At 44.6% G+C, this 20,077-nt stretch overlaps 1 protein-coding gene across 1 annotated transcript in view; it reads right to left on the reverse strand.

Annotated features, from left to right (window-relative positions):
• Nucleotides 1–221: 221 nt before the first annotated feature.
• LOC137353534 (embigin-like) overlaps nt 222–20,077 on the reverse strand; it is a 73,766-nt gene continuing 53,910 nt past the window's right edge. The window contains exons 5-9 of the mRNA XM_068020112.1: nt 19,886–20,016; nt 9,934–10,207; nt 2,874–2,898; nt 2,722–2,794; nt 222–401 (exon numbers count right to left, since the gene is read on the reverse strand). Coding sequence (XP_067876213.1) covers nt 222–401; nt 2,722–2,794; nt 2,874–2,898; nt 9,934–10,207; nt 19,886–20,016 — 683 coding nt within the window. The remainder of the gene's footprint in view (nt 402–2,721; nt 2,795–2,873; nt 2,899–9,933; nt 10,208–19,885; nt 20,017–20,077) is intronic.

Below are 20,077 nucleotides of genomic sequence, written 5' to 3' on the forward strand. Positions count from 1 at the left end.
TTGTGGGCATCAGGTTGTGAAATCTTGCAGATGTCGTCAGAATATCCTTGGAAGGAGCCGGAGGCAAGGAAATTGAGGACAGTCATGGGGAATGGCCACCTGGTCCTCTTGGGCGGAGGTCTGCTTCCAGAAGGCTGAAGATATCTGCAACTACTTGCCATGAGAGCCTGAGCCTGCTAAGGCACTGTTGCTCAGACATGTGGAGGAAGCTGACCTTTAGCCTATAGATCTTGTGCTGAGGTATCGGTTCCTTCGAGGTACAGCCCTGTGTCCATACCTTCTTTCCTGTGGAGCTGCATGTGGCTGTGCAGAAGGCAGCTGCTGCTGTTGCTGGGATTGCTGCTCCTGTTGGTATGGCTGCTGGGCTGGATCAAGCTGCTGATCCTCCTCAGAGCTTCAAGCTACTGCAGCACATGTTGCAGGGAAGTCTCGCAGGCAAGAAATTGAGATTCAGCTCAGTAGACTCCAAGGCAATTGAAAGTTACTGAGCAAAGTTGCTATTTCCAAAGAAAGTCGTGAATTCAGGCAGAAAGAAGTACTCCTGTCAGCGCTAACCTTTTACTGTGGCTAGCCACAAGCTTGCTGATTTCAGCCTTTATACTGTTGCTAACAGATCCATTTCATACAACAATGAATTCCTGCTGTAAACTTGCCTTCTCCAACCTGACAAGATGTGGAAATAGTGTGGAACCTTTGCACTGGCTGGGAAAGTCAAAATACAGGGTTAATACTTGGCTTTTTAAGTGTCTTAATTGTTTTCCTGACATATCCCCACTCACCTCAGAACCCACCCTGATGAAACCTGGAAGCAGGCGGACTAAAATTGCGATCCCAAAGTGACATCACTTTTATAATAATTAACTTCCTACATGCACCAAAACCCACCTCTTGTTGCCTGGGAAAATTTTACCTGAGAGTAGCAATAGGTGATTGACTAGAATATATGTTGCAATGGAAGGCAAGATTGTAGGTGCAAAGACTGAGTCAGAGCGCAATGATTGATGCACCCAAAATTCCAAACTAGCCATTTTTTCTCCATTGGATAATGTGCTACTTTAGGACCGTATGTGGGTGTGAGGTCATCATCTTGTATGGGGTCAAGTATATTTTATAGTCTTCTCATCCCCCTATCATTGGTTAATGAGAGAATGCATGTGCTGTGGCTAAAGGGGAGCTGTACTGTACTTGGATTTCCAGAAGGCATTTGACAAGGTGCCACATAAAAGGTTATTGCACAAAGTAGGAGCTCATTGTGTAGAGGATAATATATTAGTATGGATAGAAGATTGGCTGGCTGGCTGAAAACCAAGAGTATGCATAAATAGGTCCTTTTCTGATTGGCAGGACGTGACGAGTGGAGTCCCGCAGGGGTCTGTGCTGGGGCCTCAAATTTTTACAATTTATATCAATCATTTAGATGAGGGGGTCGATGGCATGGTAGCTAAATTTGCAGATGACACAACGATAGGTAGAAAAAGTATGGTGTGAAGATGACATAAGGAGGTTGCACACTGATATGGATAGATTGAGTGAGTGGGCAGAAATCTGGCAGATGGAGTATAATGTGGGAAAATGTGAAGTTGTTCACTTTGGCAGGAAGAATAAAAAAGCAGAGTATTAGAGTCTTAGAATCGTGGAAAGTTTAAGGCACAGAAAGAGGCCACTTGGCCCATCGTGTCTGTGCCGGCCGACTTAAATGGAGAATGACTGCAGAATTCCGAAGGGCAGAGGGATCTAGGTGTTCTAGTGCAGGAGTCACAAAACGTTAGTATGCAGGCACAGCAGGTAATAAAGAAGGCTAATGGAATGCTATCCTTTATTACAAAAGGAATTGAAAATAAAATGATGTTATGCTTGAATTATATGGGGCATTGGTGAGACCACATCTCGAATACTGTGTGCAGTTTTGGTGTCCTTATTTAAGGAAGGATGTAAATGCATTGGAGGTGGTTCAGAGGAGGTTTACTAGATTGATACCTGGAATGAGCGGGTTATCTTATGAGGAAAGGTTGGACAGACTGGGTTTGTTTCCACTAAAGTTTGAGGGGAGACTTGATTGAAGTATATAAGATCCTGAACAGTCTAGACAAGATGGGTGTGGAGAGGATGTTTCCTTTTGTGGGTGTGTCCAGAACTAGGGGGCACTGTTTTAAAATGAGGGGGTTGTGTGACTTTTGAACTCTCTGCCTCAGAAGGTGGTGGAGGCGGGGTCACTGAATATTTTTAAGGTAAAGGTAGATCGATTCTTGTTAGGCAAGGGAATCAAAGGTTATCGGGGGTAGAAGGGAGTGTGGAACTCGAGACACAATCAGATCAGTCATTATCTTATTGAATGGTAGAGCAGGCTCGATGGGCTGAATGGCCTACTTCTGCTCCTAATTCGTATGTTCATATGATGCCGTTTATTTATTCCATACAGCAGGAATTCTTCATGTTTACATGTATATTTACAAAACAATCCTCTTGTCTCCCCTACCTCAAGTCTTAAACACAATAGTCCAGTTTAGTTTTGATGTAAATTTTGCTACAGTTTTGCTACAGTTCAAGGAGGGGCTTCACTGCATTTGGTTTTAATTTCATCACCTTGAGTCTCAAGCACTGCACATATCGGTCTAGAAATTCCAGGATACTGTCCCAGTCTCCCATCATAAGTTTGGCAGGAGACAGAAAGAGCCCTCACAGAATTTTTGGACCATAACCTACAATAAACTATTCACTCACTTGCACTGAAGCAGATTCAACCTTTCTGTGCCGAGCTCCATTTTCAGTGGAATCGAGCGACTCTTCTGCAGTCCTACAGAAATATTGATAATTAAATTAGAACGGAAAAATTTCAAATCAGTCTTTGAAATTACAACAAAAAATGTACTTACTGCTTCTCTGGAAGTATTTCTCCTTCTGTGTCAATAGCCATTTGTCAGAATATTTACATGGGGGAAAAAAAACCAGTAAAATGGAGTTACATAAAGCAACTGTCCTTGAATGATAATCCAATAATGCACTATAAAGCAAGACTGTATTCAAAGAAGAAGGTGGTAACAAAGATTGTTGTTCTCCTTAATTAAAATAGACGAAAACATATTCTGAATAACACAGATATCATTGGAGGTGAGAGAAAAAGGTGACTTGCAATTCCTGTTTAATTTCTCGCTAATGAATAGGATTTTGTGCAGGGAGTCTGGTGAGGGGGTATACAGGAAAGTCTGATATGTAGATCACAACCCTGCCTTTGTCACCTGCAGACTTGACTACTGCGTGTATAATTTCAAAATTTGCAGATTACACAAAACTTGGAAGTATTGTGAACAGGAGGAGGATAGTGATAAGCTTTAAGAGGACATAGACAGGCTGGTGGAATGGGCATATACGTGACAGATGAAATTTAATGCAGAGAAGCGTCACACACACCTGAAGTGCAATGATACAACAAGCATGGACTAACTCTGAAGAGTTATGAAAAATGGACTTTGTCTTTAAAAAAAATTAACCATTATTTTAAAAAGTGAACAATGGTCCAAAATGGCCACTGCAGGAAAAGGGATTGGCCTTTCGTGTATTCAAATTGCCTGACAAAGCCAAAGGACAAATCTTCAAAGCTAAGAGGTGTCAATTGAACCCATCTTATACATATCCTGAAACATTCCAGAATTGAATGTTTTCTTCTGAAACAAAGGAGGTGTGAAATAGTCACGTCTGGGCCATTGTGCGATCACCATAGGGAAGAAACCAGAGCGTCTCTGAACACGAGGTGAAAGATAACAGTTTTACCTTTAAAAAAGGGTTGCATTTGCTGACAACGCAACCACTAGATGGTGCAGTACTTGCACATGCACAAATGCAGCCTCATGCACTGAATGTCACTGTCTGTGATGTTTTTGGCAGCTGCCAGTAGTAAAAATGGCGCTGCTCAATTTATCACAAAATAAAAGGAAACCCAAATCCCCAGTGGTGGCGAATGCTGCCTCCATCCCATCCCCAACAATACCCCGTTCCCTCTTGCCATCGCACTTCTCTTCACCGCTAACTCCCGGGCCCAAAAAAGTTGTTGAGGCCTGGGACAGATCAGCCATGAGCTTATTGAATGGCGGGACAGGCCTGAGGAGCTGAAAGGCCTACTCCTGCTCCTATTTCTTATGTCTGCTCGCCGCTTGCTCCACAAGTCGCCACTTCTCCCCCACTCGCCTTGCAGATTCCTCCCCTCTACTCTGTCGCCCGCACCCTCCCGCTTCTGCTTCCCGCTCCCTCCCACTACTACTTCCCGCTCCCGCACCCTCCCGCTTCTGCTTCCCGCTCCCTCCCACTACTACTTCCCGCTCCCGCACCCTCCCGCTTCTGCTTCCCACCCCCGCACCCTCCCGTTTCTGCTTCCCGCACCCTTCCGCTTCTGCTTCCCACACCCGCACCCTCCCGCTTCTGCTTCCCGCTCCCTCCCGCTTCTGCTTCCCGCTCCCACACCCTCCCACTTCTGATTCCCGCTCCCTCCCACTACTGTTTCCCGCTCCCGCACCCTCCCGCTTCTGCTTCCCACACCCGCACCCTCCCGCTTCTGCTTCCCGCTCCCTCCCGCTTCTGCTTCCCGCTCCCGCACCCTCCCGCTTCTGCTTCCCACTCCCGCACCCTCCCGCTTCTGCTTCTCACTCCCGCACCCTCCCGCTTCTGCTTCCTGCTCCCACACCCTCTCGCTTCTGCTTCCCGCTCCCACACCCTCCCGATTCTGCTTCCCGCTCCCTCCCACTTCTGTTTCCCACTCCCACACCCTCCTGCTTCTGCTTCCCACACCCTCCCACTTCTGCTTCCCGCTCCCACACCCTCCTGCTTCTGCTTCTCACACCCTCCCACTTCTGCTTCCCACTCCCGCACCCTCCCGCTTCTGCTTCCCACACCCTCCCGCTTCTGCTTCCCGCACCCTCCCGCTTCTGCTTCCCACACCCTCCCGCTTCTGCTTCCCGCTCCCACACCCTCCCGCTTCTGCTTCCCACTCCCGCACCCTCCCGCTTCTGCTTCCCACACCCTCCCGCTTCTGCTTCGTGCTCCCACACCCTCTTGCTTTTGCTTCCCACTCCCGCACCCTCCCGCTTCTGCTTCCCACACCCTCCCACTTCTGCTTCCCACTCCCGCACCCTCCCGCTTTTGCTTCCCACACCCTCCCGCTTCTGCTTCCTGCTTCCCACACCCTCCCGCTTCTGCTTCCCACTCCCGCACCCTCCCGCTTCTGCTTCCCACAACCTCCCGCTTCTGCTTCCCACTCCCTCCCACTTCTGCTCCCCACTCCTGCACCCTCCTGCTTCTGCTTCCTGCTGCCACTCCCTCCTGCTTCTGCTTCTTGCATCCTCCCACTTCTGCTTCCCGCTTCCTCCTGCTTCTGCTTTCCGCTCCCGCTTCCTCCCAGTTCTGCTTCCTGCTCCCTCCCACTTCTGCTTCCCGCACCCTCCCACTTCTGCTTCCTGCAACCTCTCACTTCTGCTTCCCACTCTCTCCCACTCCTGCTTCCTGAAACCTCCCACTTCTGCTTCCTGCACCCTCCCACCTGCTTCCTGCAACCTCTCACTTCTGCTTCCCACTCCCTCCCACTCCTGCTTCCTGAAACCTCCCACTTCTGCTTCCCTGCACCCTTCCGCTTCTGCTCCCCGCTCCCTCCTGCTTCTTCTCCCCACTGTCTCCCACTTGCAGTCTCCCTCCCCTCCCTTGCCTAACTTGTCACGCTGTCTCTCCCCGCCTCCTCCATGCAGGGAAGAGAGACGACGATTGCGGGAGGGAGCAGAAGCAGAGCAGAGGGAGAGGGAAAATGGTGAGGCAGGGAGCGAGTGGCGAGCAAATGATGCAGTATGCGATGATGTTTTCGCGCGCATGCGTGAATTAGTCCTGGTAAGCTGGGCGCCGATGTAGGCTGTGCATGCGCAGCACCATACTGACAGCAAGGGTCCGTTCTGCGCATGTGCGAAGCTGGGAGTGCTCTGTTGATGTTGACGCTGGGTTGTGTTGTCAGGAATCACTTTGTAAAAAAATACAGCCAGAGAGAGAGAGAGGGTGAAGCAACATCTTAATAGCTTGTGTTCCAGCCAAGCCAGAAAAAACATGTGCCCAGCTGCAGAATCCAATATCCATCTTATACAGCAGTGAGAGCTGGAAGTAACCCATTGTCTTCAATTGAACTTTCAATCATCTTAGGCCTGCATCCATCAAGAACTTGATTTCCAAGAGAATACAACAAGTTTATTATAAACTTCCCCCTGCCCCACTAAACGCCAGCTTCCTTTTCCCTTCTCTATCTGTCTCTGCTTGTGTGTGTGTGTGTGTGTGTGTGTGTGTGTGTGTGTGTGTGTGTGTGTGTGTGTGTGTGTGTGTGTGTGTGTGTGTGTGTGCGCGCGCGCGTTGTGTGTGTGGGTGGTGTGTGTGTGGTGTGTGGGTGGTGTGTGTGTGGTGTGTGGGTGATTGTGACAATCTTGGGATAAGGCGTACTGATCAATAAATAATTGACTTTCTGTTTTTAAAACCTACAAGAAAACCTGTCACTGTCTGTTTATTTGAAAGACGAAACTCCAAGGAGCTAAACCCTAATACAAATACATTTGCTGGAGTCACGTGGGGAGTTGAATAGTGGGAACAATCCACATCACACCACATTGTTATAACAGAAATGTGAGTGACACATTTTGGTAGGAAGAACGAGGAGAGGCAATATAAAATGAAGAGTGCAATTCTAAAGAGGATACAGGAGCAGAGGGGCCTGGAGGTATATGTGCACAAATTGTTGAAGGCGGCAGAGGAGGTTGAGAAAGTCGCTAAAAAGGCATACAGAATCCTGGGCTTTATAAATAGAGGCATAGAGTACAAAAGCAATGAAGTTATGATAAACTTGTATAAAATATTGGTTCAGCCTCAAATGGAATATTGTGTCTAATTCTGGGCACCACACTTTAGGAAGGATCTGAAAGCTTTAGAGAGGATGCAGAAAAAATTTACAAGAATGGTTCCAGGGATGAGGGACTTCAATTACGTGGATTGATTGGAGAAGCTGGAGTTGTTCGCCTTAAAGAAGCGAAGGTTGAGAGGAGATTTGATAGAGGTTTCAAAATCATGAGGGGTCTAGACAGAGTAGATAGAAAGCAACTGTTCCCATTGGCAGAAGGGTTGAGAACCAGAGGAGACTGATTTAAGATAAACAGCTAAAGAATCAAAGGTGACATGAGGCAATCATAGTATTCAAAAGAGAATTGGATAATTGTCTGAAGACAAAGATTTGCAAGGCAATGGTGGAAAGGGTGGGGGTGTGGGATTAGCTGAGTTGCATGTGCAAAGTGCTGGCACGGACATAACAGGGTTCTGTGTGTGCTGTAATCATCTTATGATTCTATTCAAATGCTCTCTTGGCAGGCCTCCAATCATTTACCCTCATTAAACATCAGTTCACCCAAAACTCTGCTGCCAATTTTCTATCCCATACCAAGACCTATCATCACTGACCTAATTGGCTCATGTTCCCCAAGCAACTCAGATTTAAAATGATCATCCTCATGTTTCGATCCCCCTTATGGCTTCACCTCTTCCCGCTCTCTATACCTTCTTCCAGCCCTACACGTGCCCCTTCCCCAAAATTCTCCATTCCTCTGATCCTGCCTTCTTGTGTGTTGACTCACCATTCACCCCACCATTGGCATGATTCCTTCAGCTGCTGAGGCCTCACACTCTGGAATTCCTTTACTAAGCCCATCTGTCTTTCCCTCTCCTCCTTTAAAAACAACCCTCAAAATCACTTTTTGACCAAGCGTTTGGTTACTCCTCCTAATGTATCCATTTTTGGCTTGGAATCCTTTCTTTCAGAAATGCAATTTGTTGCTGACAAAGTCACGGATATGGATTTTAGTGGCATTGGGGTGAGGTCGTGGTGGAATAAACAATGTCTAGACGATAGTAGGCAACCTTGCTGCTGTACTCTTCTTGACATATAGGAAGAAATCTTGCAAACTAAGTCAAATGAAGAACACTAAACTTTATCAGATTTAGACACAAATGTTTAAATTTAGCCCCACATCCATCAATTAATATTTAGATGCCTGAGCCTGCTTAGCAAGGTTGATGTCAATTCTTAATTGTTGGCAGTAGTTGCGCCGGTGACTTCAAAATATGCGATACTGGCAGGCAGACAGGTTCTACACTAAAAACCAAATCTTACCTGCACATTATCACATCTGTCTTAGGGAAAATGTTAGAAGCTATCATTAAAGACCTTATAGCAGGGCACTTAGAAAAATTGACAGTAATCAGGCAGAGTCAACATGGTTTTGTTAAAGGGAAATCATGTTGAACCAATTTATTGGAGTTCTTTGAGGGAGTTACATGTGCTGTGAATGAAGGGAATGTATTGTACTTAGATTTCCAGAAGGCATTTGATAAGGTGCCACATCAAAGGTTGTTGCAAAAAATAAAAGCTCATGGTGTAGGGGGTAACATATTGGCGTGGATAGAAGATTGGCTAGCTAACAGGAAACAGAGAGAAGGCATAAATGGGTCATTTTCTGGTTGGCAGAATGTAACAAGTGGTGTGCCACAGGGATCAATGCTGGGGCCAGAACTTTTTACAATTTATATAAATGACTTAGATGAAGGGACCGAAAGTATGGTTGCTAAATTTGCTGATGACACAAAGATAGATAGGAAAGTAGGTTGTGAAGAGGACATAAGGAGGCTACAAAGGGAGATAGAATAGGTTAAGTGAGTGGGCAAAAATATGGCAGATGGAGTACAATGTTGGAAAATGAGAAGTTGTCCATTTTGGCAGGAAGAATAACAGAGAAGCATATTATCTAAATGGTGACCGATTCTGGAGCTCTGGGATGCAGAGGGATCTGGGTATCCTAGTGCATGAATTGCAAAAGGTTAATATGTAGGTACAGCACGTGATTAGGAAAGCTAATAGAATGTTATCGTTTATCGCGAGGGGAATTGAATTCAAAAGTAGGGAGGTTATGCTTCAGCTATACAGAGCATTAATGACACCACATCTGGAGTACTGTGTGCAGTATTTGAATCCTTATTTAAGGAAGGATGTAAATACGTTGGAAGCAGTTCAGAGGTTTACTAGACTGATACCGGGAATAGGCGGGCTATCTTATGAAGAACGATTGGCTTGTATCCGCTGGAATTTAGAAGAGTAAGAGGCTAGTTGATTGAAACATATAAGATCCTGAGGGGTCTTGACAGGGTGGATGTGGAAAGGATGTTTCCCCTTGTGGGAGAATCTAGAACCAGGGGTCACTGTTTAAAAATAAGGGGTCACCCACTTAAGACAGAGATTAGGAGAATTTTTTCTCTCAGAGAGTCATAAGTCTTTGGAAGTAGATAGATTCTTGATAAGCAAGGGGGTGAAAGGTTATCGGGGGGTAGGTGGTAATGTGGAGAAATCAGTTCAGGCATGAACTTATTGAATGACGGAGCAGGCTCATGGGGCCGAGTGGCCTACTCCTGCTCCTAATTTGTATGTTCGTATGTGCCCCTATAGTGTTCCTGGTGGGCTGTTGGAAGTGCACATACAAACTATTCCATTCTCTATCAGGTCGGGGTGGGGCTGGTGGTGCAAGAGAAGTGGTGAAGAAGTCCCATACTAAGTACCAACTGACACAAATGTCCAAAGTTGCCAAAGTTTAGTAAAGAATTTCAGACCATTATTGGGATAAGTGGGGAAATCCCTATCGTTTCATTCCTTAACTTCATTCCATATTGATTAGGTGCAATAAGCACAATTTCTGTTCAGCCAAAGAAAATAAATAAGTTTTCCACATCTTTTGCTTTTATTAAAAAGACAATTGTTGCACTGACAAAAGTCACAATGTAAGATTGCAGATTAGTTGTGATTATTTATAATTGGAAACTACAGCTACAAAAAAATGATTTTGTTTCAGTTTCAAGTAAAAGCTAAAATGGCTGAATTCTTACCAGCAAGATCTTCCTTCTGTTTCATCCTTCTCTCACAAGCAAGAATGACGATCACTAAAACTAGTACCTCGGCAACAATACAAAGAAAAGGTATGATTGCAGCGACTAGGCTGTTAACCTTCAGGTGAATCCGCAGTCCACTAAACCCCACTTCATAGACAGCATCACAGTGGTAATAAGTAGTGTTATCCATTATCAGGTTTTTTATTAAAAGTGTTGACTTGTTGCCATTACTACGGATATAAAATTGGTCTCCTGTTTCATTATTCAGGGTCTAGATGATAGAAAGAAAGAAAAGAAAACCATTTTAGCACTTTCACATTGGGTCGGCAAATGTATTGACCCTATTCAAGAAAGGAGGGAAACAGAAAGCAGGAAACTATAGGCCAGTTAGCCTAACAACTGTCATTGGGAAAATGCTGGAATCCATTATTGAGGAATTAAGAGCAGGATATTTAGAAAATCATAATACAATCAAGCAGAGCCAACATGTTTTATGAAAAAGAGCTCTTTGAGGATATAACGAGTGGAATGGATATAGAGGAACCAGTAGATGCAGTGTATTTGGATTTCCAAAAAGGCATTCGATAAGGTGCCACAGGGTATTGCTCTGGGGACATGGGTTCGAATCCCACCACAGCAGAAGGTGGAATTTGAATTCAATTAATAAATCTGGAATTAAAAAGCTAGTATAATGACGTCCATGTTGTTTATTCTTGTAAAAACCCATCTAGTTCACTAATGTCCTTTCGAGAAGGAAATCTGCTATCCTTACCTGGTCTGGCCTACATGTGACTCCAGACTCACAGCAATGTGGCTGACTCTTAAATTCCCTCTGAAATGGCCTAGCAAGCCAGTCAGTTGTATTTAGAGTCATAGAGTCATAGAGTTATACAGCACAGAAACAGGCCCTTCAACCCATCGTGTCTGTGCCGGCTATCAAGCGCCTAACTATTCTAATCCCATTTTCCAGCACTTGGCCCGTAACCTTGTATGTTATGCCGTTTCAAGTGCACATCTAAATACTTAAATGTTGTGAGGGTTCCTGCCTCTACCACCTCTTCAGGCTACGAAGTCAATAAAGAATGAAACCAGACAGACACCTAGCGTCGACCTAGGTACCAGAAATGGCAAACCCAGCCCTGTCAACCCTGCAAAGTCCTCCATACTAACATCTGGGGGCTTGTGCCAAAGTTCAGAAAGCTGTTCCACAGAGTGGTCAAGCAACAGCCTGACATAGCCATACTCACAAAATCATACCTTACAATGACCCAGACACTGCCATTGCCATCCCCGGGTATGTCCTGTCGCACTGGTCGGGCAGACCCAGCAGAGGTGGCAGCACAGTGGCTTACAGTAGGGAGGGAGTTGCCCTGGGAGTCCTCAACATCAGTTCCATACCCCATGAGGTCTCATGGCATCAGGTCAAACATGGGCAAGGAAACCTCCTGATGATTACCATCTATCACCCCCTTTCAACTGATGAAACAATGCTCCTCCATGTTGAACAGCACTTGGAGGAAGCAATGAGCATGGCAAGGGTGCAGAATGTACTCTGGGTGGGGGACTTCAATGTCCAACACCAAGAGTGGCTCAGTAGCACCACTACTGACCGAGCTGGCCGAGTCCTAAAGGACAGAGCTGTTAGATTGGGTTTGCAGCACGTGGTGAGGGAACCAACACAAGGCAAAAACATACTTGACCTTGTCCTCACCAATCTGCCTGCCACAGTATTAGTAGGAGTGGCCACCGCACAGTCCCGCTTTCACATTGAGGATACCCAACATCGTGTTGTGTGGCACTACCACCGTGCTAAATGGGATAGATTTCGAACAGATCTAGCAATGCAAAACTGGGCATCCATGAGGCACTGCAGCAGAATTGTACTCAACCACAATTTGAAACCTCATGGTCCGGCATATCCCCCACTCTACCATTACCATAAAGCCAGGAGACCAACCCTGGTTCAATGAAGAGTGCAGGAGGGCATGCCAGGAGCAGCAACAGGCATACCTCAAAATGAGGTGTCAAACTGGTGAAGCTACAACCCAGGGCTACTTGTGTGCCAGACTGGATAAGCAATATGCGACAGACAGAGCTAAGCGATTCCATAACCAACGGATCAGATCTAAGCTCTGCAGTCCTGCCACATCCAGTCGTGAATGATGATGGGCAATTAAACAACTAACTGGAGGAGGTGGCTCCACAAATATCCCCATCCTCAATCCCCAGCACATCAGTGTGAAAGATAAGGCTGAAGCATTTGCAACACGTTTCAGCCAGAAGTGTCGAGTTGATGATCCATCTCGACCTCCTCCTGACGTTCCCAGCATCACCGATGCCAGACTTCAGCCAATTCTATTCACTCCATGTGATATCAAGAAATGACTGAAAGTACTGGAATAACCTGCTCACTGGTGCTCAGTTTGGGTTCCTCCAGGGCCACTCATCTCCTGACCTCATTACAGTCTTGGTTCAAACATGGACAAAAGAGCTTAACTCAAGAGCTGAGGTGAGAGTGACTGTCTGTGACATCAAGGCAGCATTTGACCGAATATGGCATCAAGGAGCCCTAGAAAAACTGGTTTCAATGGGAATCAGGGGGAAAGTTCTCCACTGGTTGTGTCATACCTAGTGCAAAGGAAGATGGTTGTGGTTGTTCGAGGTCAATCATCTCAGCTCCAGGACATCACTGCAGGAGTTCCTCAGGGTAGTGTCCTGGGCCCAACCATCTTCAGCTGCTTCATCAATGACCTTCCTTCAATCATAAGGTCAGAAGTGGGGATGTTCGCTGATGATTGCATAATGTTCAGCACCATTTGTGACTCCTCAGATACTGAAGCAGTCCATGTAGAAATGCAACAAGACCTGGACAATATCCAGGCTTGGGCTCATTAGTGGCAAGTAACATACGCGCCACACAAGGACCAGGCAATTACCATCTCAAACAAGAGAGAATCTAACCACCTCCCCTTGACATTCAATGGCTTTACCATCGCTGAATCCCCCACAATCAACATCCTGGGGGTTATCATTGACCAGAAACTGAACTGGAGTAGCCATATAAATACCATGGCTACAAGAGCATGTCAGAGGCTAGGAACCCTGCAGCGAGTAATTCACCTCCTGACTCCCCAAAGCTTGTCCACCATCTACAAGGCACAAGTCAGGAGTGTGATGGAATACTCTCCACTTGCCTGGATGGGTGCAGCTCCAACAACACTCACAAAGTTCAAAACTATCCAGGACAAAGTAACCCGCCTGACTGGCACCCCATCCACAAACATTCACTCCCTCCACCACCAACGCACAGTGGCAGCAGTGTGTACCATCTACAAGATGCACTGCAGCAAAGCACCAAGAATCCTTAGACAGCACCTTCCAAACTCACAACCTCTATGACCTAGAAGGACAAGAGCAGCAGTTGGATGGGAACACCACCACCTGCAAGTTCCCCTCCAAGCCACACACCATCCTGACTTGGAACTATATCGCTGTTCCTTCACTGTCACTGGGTCAAAATCCTGGAACTTCCTTCCTAACAGCACTGTGGGTATACCTACCCCACATGGACTGCAGCGGTTCAAGAAGGCAGCTCACCAGAACTTTCTCAAGGGCAATGAGGGATGGGCAATAATTGCTGGCCTAGCCAACGACGCCAACATCCTATGAATTGGTAAAAAAAGAAAAAACATAAAATATAAGAACTCATGGTGTTGGGGGTAATATATTAGCAGGAAACAGACAGTCATGATAAATGGTTATTTTCAGGTTGGCAAACTGTAACCAGTGAGGTGCCATAGGGATCAGTCTTGGGGTGTCAACTATTTACAATCTATAGTAATGACTGGGATGAAGGGACCGAGTGTATTGTAGCCAAATTTGCTGACGATACAAAGATAGGTTGGAAAGCAAGTTGTGAGGAAGACACAGGGAGTCAGCAAAGGGATATAGATAGGTTAAGTGAGTGGGCAAAAATGTGGCAGATGGAGTATAATATGGGAAAATGTGAGGTTGTCCACTTTGGTGGGAAGAATCGAAAAGCAAAATATTATTTCAATGGAGAGACACTAGAGAATGCTGCAGTACTGGGGCTTCTGTGTGTCTTCTTAAATGAATCACAAAAAATTAGCATACAGGTGCAACAAGTAGTTAGGAAAGTGTGGTGGTCTGAGAGCAGAAACCAGGTCCAGCAATTGGTCTGCAAATCACAGTACCAAACGATGGTCGGGGATTGGATGAGAAATTCACCCTTTCCAAAAGGTTTATTGTTTAACATCACACTGGGCAAATGAGACCGGATAAAAATAGTTGATACCTTGCGAAGGCGAGGCTAGAGGCGGCAGCAACTACTCGAACAGACCGTGGAGGAAAAGCACAGAAACACCTGATAAAAGGAAACCTCATAAAAACACAGGAACTCCCGAAAAGAGCGGGAAACCTCCAAAAAGAACAGGAACACCACCATTAAATCAAAGAAAAAATTCTTAGAATGAAAGAGAAATCCTAAAGAGTAGGAAAAAATTGATTTGAAATACATGATGCCTGAAAGCTTCCAGAATTTGGAAGGACCCAATCAGATACAGAATTGGTCAATGTAGAGAAAAGGATTCCTAAGATTTAGAATCAGAGGCAGAAAAATTCAATACTCTATCTACTGTCCTCCATGGGTGCAATTGCTGATGACGCGATCGTAAGACAAGGCATAAATAAGGCTTCAGCCAAGTTTGATGATGTGTTACAAGCCTTTGACAAATATGTTAATTTAAGAACCAATAAGATCCTGGAAAGGGCAAAGTTTAATAAAAGGATCCAGAAGAAAATTTTCACCCAATTTGGCTCAAATAACAGAACCATTAAGCCAACTTTGAAAAAGACCAAGCATGGTGTTGGAACACACATCAAGAGTAGGCATTTCGAAGAATTAAGGCGATATTAGTCTCGCCAGAGATATTAGTGCATTACAACCCTTCATTACCAACTATAATTGCAGCAGACGCCACATCTACAGGGTTAGGGCCAGTCCTCTTTCAAGAAAAGCCAAATGGATGTAGAAGACCAATCTATTATGCATCTAGAGCTTTGTCCGAGACAAAGACAAGGTATGCTGTCATTGAAAAAGAAGCACTTGCAGTCATGTGGGCTTGAGAGAAGTTTTCCAATTACATTATTGGCCTGAAAGTGGTTATTGAGACAGACCACAAACCTTTGGTTTCCTTGCTGGCTGAGAAGGAAATTGCAAAGATGCCTCCGAGATTCTGATTGAGATTGTTGAGATATACCTACGAGATGGTATACGTTCATGGAAAGATGCAAACTTCAGCTGATGCATTATCAAGAGCAACTTGACAACAAGATGTTAACTTTGTTGAAGAGACAGAGTTGGATTCACAGTACACAGCGTCGTAATGGCCGGCAAGTACATAGAAACGTAAAGAAATTTGTCAGCTCAAAAGTGGGATGAAGAATGCATTTGGATACACCAGTATAGTATACAACTTTGGCCACAGGAAAGTCCTAGTGGGAAGATTTTCTTAAATTATTCATTCATGGGATGTGGGCGTTGCTGGCCAGTCCAGCATTTATTGCCCATCTCGAATTGCCCTGAGTGATTTGCTAGGCCATTTCAGAGGGCATATAAGAGTCAACCACATTGCTGTGGGTCTGGAGTCACATGTAGGCCAGACCAGGTAAGGACAGCATATTTCCTTCCCTAAAGGACATTAGTGAACCAGATGGGTTTTTACAACAATTGACAATGGTTTCATGGCCATCATTAGACTAGCTTTAATTCCAGATTTATTAATTAAATTCAAATTCCACCTTCTGCTGTGGTGGGATTTGAACCCATGTCCCCAGAGCAATACCCTGGGTCTGTGGGTTACTAGTCCAGTGACAATACCACTACGCCACTGCCTCCCTATAAGGAAAGAAATGTCCTAGTGGGAAGATAATGAACATTTTCTTCAAATTCAGGAGACCCTTCACAAATATAGACAATTTGCTGCTGTATAACGACAGACTAGTCATTCCGATTTCTTTTCGATCAGATATCTTGGCAAGAATTCATCAAGGCCACATGGGAATCACAAAATGCAGAGAATGGGCTCAATCATCTGTCTGGTGGCCAGGAATATCCAGATACATGGAAAACATGATCTTGAATTGCCAGGTATGCACCCTACACAGACCATACCAGAGGGACCCTCTGATAACTACACATTTTCCAATCAGACCATGGGAATACCCAGGAATGGATATATTTATGTACAATGGAAAATCTTACATCATAGTGATTGATTATTTTTTAAGGTGGATTGAAGTGAAAAGATTGTACTTAACAACAACAGAATCTGTTATTAGAGCTTCACAAGAGATCTTTGCAATGCGTGGTATTCCTGATGAGATTGTGTCAGACAACGGACCACAGATTGCAAACGAATATTTCACACAATAGGTGAGGAAGTGGGGATTGGAACATCTCACAAGTTCCCTTCAATACCCTCAATCGAATGGCAAAGTGGAGAGAGGAGTACAAACTGTTAAATTGTTGTTGCAGAAGAACAAAGATCTTCCAACTGCATTATTGAATTATCGATCTACTCCATTGTTATGTGGACTTTCACCTTCAGAGCTGTGGATGAGGAGGAAGCTAAAAACTCAACTTCCTCTTTTACCCAGAAAACTACTTTCGGGGCTACAGGCACAAGACTACAAAAAAGTTCAAGACAGAGAGAACTCTTACAGTAACCAACAAGCTCGCAATTACAATAAAAGATTTTGTACCAGAAATCTACCAATGGTAAAGGATGGAGAGAAGGTATGAATATGAGATCTAGAACGTGAAGGTAGAGTCATCCAGAGTGATGATGTTCATGTGAGACCTTATGTAGTACATATTTCCGAGGGTTCTTTTTTTCTTTTTCTTCTTCTTTTGGGCCTCCTTATCTCGAGAGACAATGGATACGCGCCTGGAAGTGGTCAGTGGTTTGTGAAGCAGCGCCTGGAGTGGCTATAAAGGCCAATTCTGGAGTGACAGGCTCTTCCACAGGTGCTGCAGAGAAATTTGATTGTCGGGGCTGTTGCACAGTTGGCTCTCCCCTTGCGCCTCTGTCTTTTTTCCTGCCAACTACTAAGTCTCTTCGACTCGCCACAATTTAGCCCTGTCTTTATGGCTGCCCGCCAGCTCTGGCGAATGCTGGCAACTGACTCCCACGACTTGTGATCAATGTCACACGATTTCATGTCGCGTTTGCAGACGTCTTTATAACGGAGACATGGACGGCCGGTGGGTCTGATACCAGTGGCGAGCTCGCTGTACAATGTGTCTTTGTGGATCCTGCCATCTTCCATGCGGCTCACATGGCCAAGCCATCTCAAGCGCCGCTGACTCAGTAGTGTGTATAAGCTGGGGGTGTTGGCCGCTTCAAGGACTTCTGTGTTGGAGATATAGTCCTGCCACCTGATGCCAAGTATTCTCCGAAGGCAGCGAAGATGGAATGAATTGAGACGTCGCTCTTGGCTGGCATACGTTGTCCAGGCCTCGCTGCCATAGAGCAAGGTACTGAGGACACAGGCCTGATACACTCGGACTTTTGTGTTCCGTGTCAGTGCGCCATTTTCCCACACTCTCTTGGCCAGTCTGGACATAGCAGTGGAAGCCTTACCCATACGCTTGTTGATTTCTGCATCTAGAGACAGGTTACTGGTGATAGTTGAGCCTAGGTAGGTGAACTCTTGAACCACTTCCAGAGCGTGGTCGCCAATATTGATGGATGGAGCATTTCTGACGTCCTGCCCCATGATGTTCGTTTTCTTGAGGCTGATGGTTAGGCCAAATTCATTGCAGGCAGCCGCAAACCTGTCGATGAGACTCTGCAGGCACTCTTCAGTGTGAGATGTTAAAGCAGCATCGTCAGCAAAGAGGAGTTCTCTGATGAGGACTTTCCGTACTTTGGACTTCGCTCTTAGACGGGCAAGGTTGAACAACCAGCCCCCTGATCTTGTGTGGAGGAAAATTCCTTCTTCAGAGGATTTGAACGCATGTGAAAGCAGCAGGGAGAAGAAAATCCCAAAAAGTGTGGGTGCGAGAACACAGCCCTGTTTCACACCACTCAGGATAGGAAAGGGCTCTGATGAGGAGCCACCATGTTGAATTGTGCCTTTCATATTGTCATGGAATGAGGTGATGATACTTAGTAGCTTTGGTGGACATCCGATCTTTTCTAGTAGTCTGAAGAGACCACGTCTGCTGACGAGGTCAAAGGCTTTGGTGAGATCAATGAAAGCAATGTAGAGGGGCATCTGTTGTTCACGGCATTTCTCCTGTATCTGACGAAGGGAGAACAGCATGTCAATGGTCGATCTCTCTGCACGAAATTTCCGAGGGTACCATACGCTGAAATAGGAGAAACCTTATTCCTATTCCTCAAATACAACAACCAGTCATATATCTGGAGGGACCAGATGATGATCAAGAAACCCAGAGACAACAGGATATTACAAAAATTGGTCAAGGCCATCCAAGTTGTTGAACAAGACTTTCAAGAAAGACGACTAATCTTCCAAGTCCAACAAGAATACGATCTGGGAAAGTCACGAAGCCTCCTGACAGGCTGAATCTGTGATGTCAGAGACTTGGGGAAAGATGTAAAGTCAAAATGAATGAATGTATATATATCAAAATATATATGGACAATGGCTTGGGGAAGATGTAGTATAAGGGTCTGAAAGGGTTAATGTTTGAAACAGTGAGAGTATCCCCTCCTACTGTAGGAATGATGATCTAATAGTCACATGGGTATTAGGCTTGGAAGGAGCTGGAAGCATCATGAGAGGTGCTAGATGGCCATGCTTAATGAGAGTGTAAATAGTTATGTATATAAAATAAACAACTTATTATTTAGCCATACCAAGACTCCGAGACATCTGTAAATAATGCTCGAATTACACTAACAATATACAACAACAATCAGATCAGCCATGATCTTACTGAATTGCAGAGCAGGCTCGAGGGGACAAATGGTCTATTCCTGCTCCTTCTTATGCTCCTAATATTGATGTTTGCACACTTTGTAGCAAGGGCTACTAGATATCAGACAGGAGCAGGACTCTTCGCAAAAGTGGACTATTCCCGAAATGTTACATTCAAAACTTTCTAATGAGAAAAATATTTTCCTGAAACAGAAATTATTATTTTTTGGTCTGGATGGACAAGTGTCAAAACTGCTGCTAAAAATAAGAATTAAAAAATGAGGGTGAAGTTCATCATAAGGCCTTACAGAAGGAGCCATAAGATAGCCTGTAATATAATTTTTATGTTTTGTTTGATCACGGGATATGAAACAAAGGTGGAAAATGGAGTTCTGGTGCAGATCAGCCATGATATAATTGAATTGTGGGCCAGGCTCGAGGGCTGAATAGCCTACTCCTGTTACTTTGAAATGGATTCAGGGATCAAATGTTTTCACTTTATGGCAACTCCTACCTGCTGATTTTAAAATATTTATCTATTTAATTGCTAATGAGGAGATAAAAATTAGATTTGTATGAAAATAAATTATTAAAATATACTATATACTATTTGAGCAGTAAGTCAGGCAGTTGTGTGATGACGCAGAATAAGAAATCAGCCCTATTTCCCACAACTTTACATTTTTATAAAACAATGTTATCGAACTTTATTCAATCAAAATAAACTACTCAAAAATCATATTTTGTATATCAGAAATTCAATCATTTTAAACATTGTTCAAAGTAAAATTAGCTGTGTTTTTCTGATGTAATGTGGACATTCTACAAATTAATAATGAATCTACCAAGATAATATCACATCAGGTAGTCTTACTTAATTATTTTACACTCCAAGGGTTTTCTTCATAATTTTAAATATAATCTTCCCAATCCATACATCAGCTCTCCTGGTTTTTAAAAATTATTTGTTATTCCTTACCACCTTGCTTCCCTGGACCTCCTTTGACCAAATCCAGTAAAGGGGAATATATTGGCCACTTTTGCAGGTTAAATTAATATGTTCACCATCTGAACGTATCTCTTTTTTATTTTTGGTCCAAATAGGAGGAACTGAGGAAAAACAGACAAACGAGTATGCAAATTACTGTAGGTCCTGGACTCTAGCAATGCA

The sequence above is a fragment of the Heterodontus francisci genome, chromosome 1 (assembly GCF_036365525.1).
Source record: "Heterodontus francisci isolate sHetFra1 chromosome 1, sHetFra1.hap1, whole genome shotgun sequence".
In the NCBI taxonomy this organism is placed as follows: Eukaryota; Metazoa; Chordata; class Chondrichthyes; order Heterodontiformes; family Heterodontidae; genus Heterodontus; species Heterodontus francisci.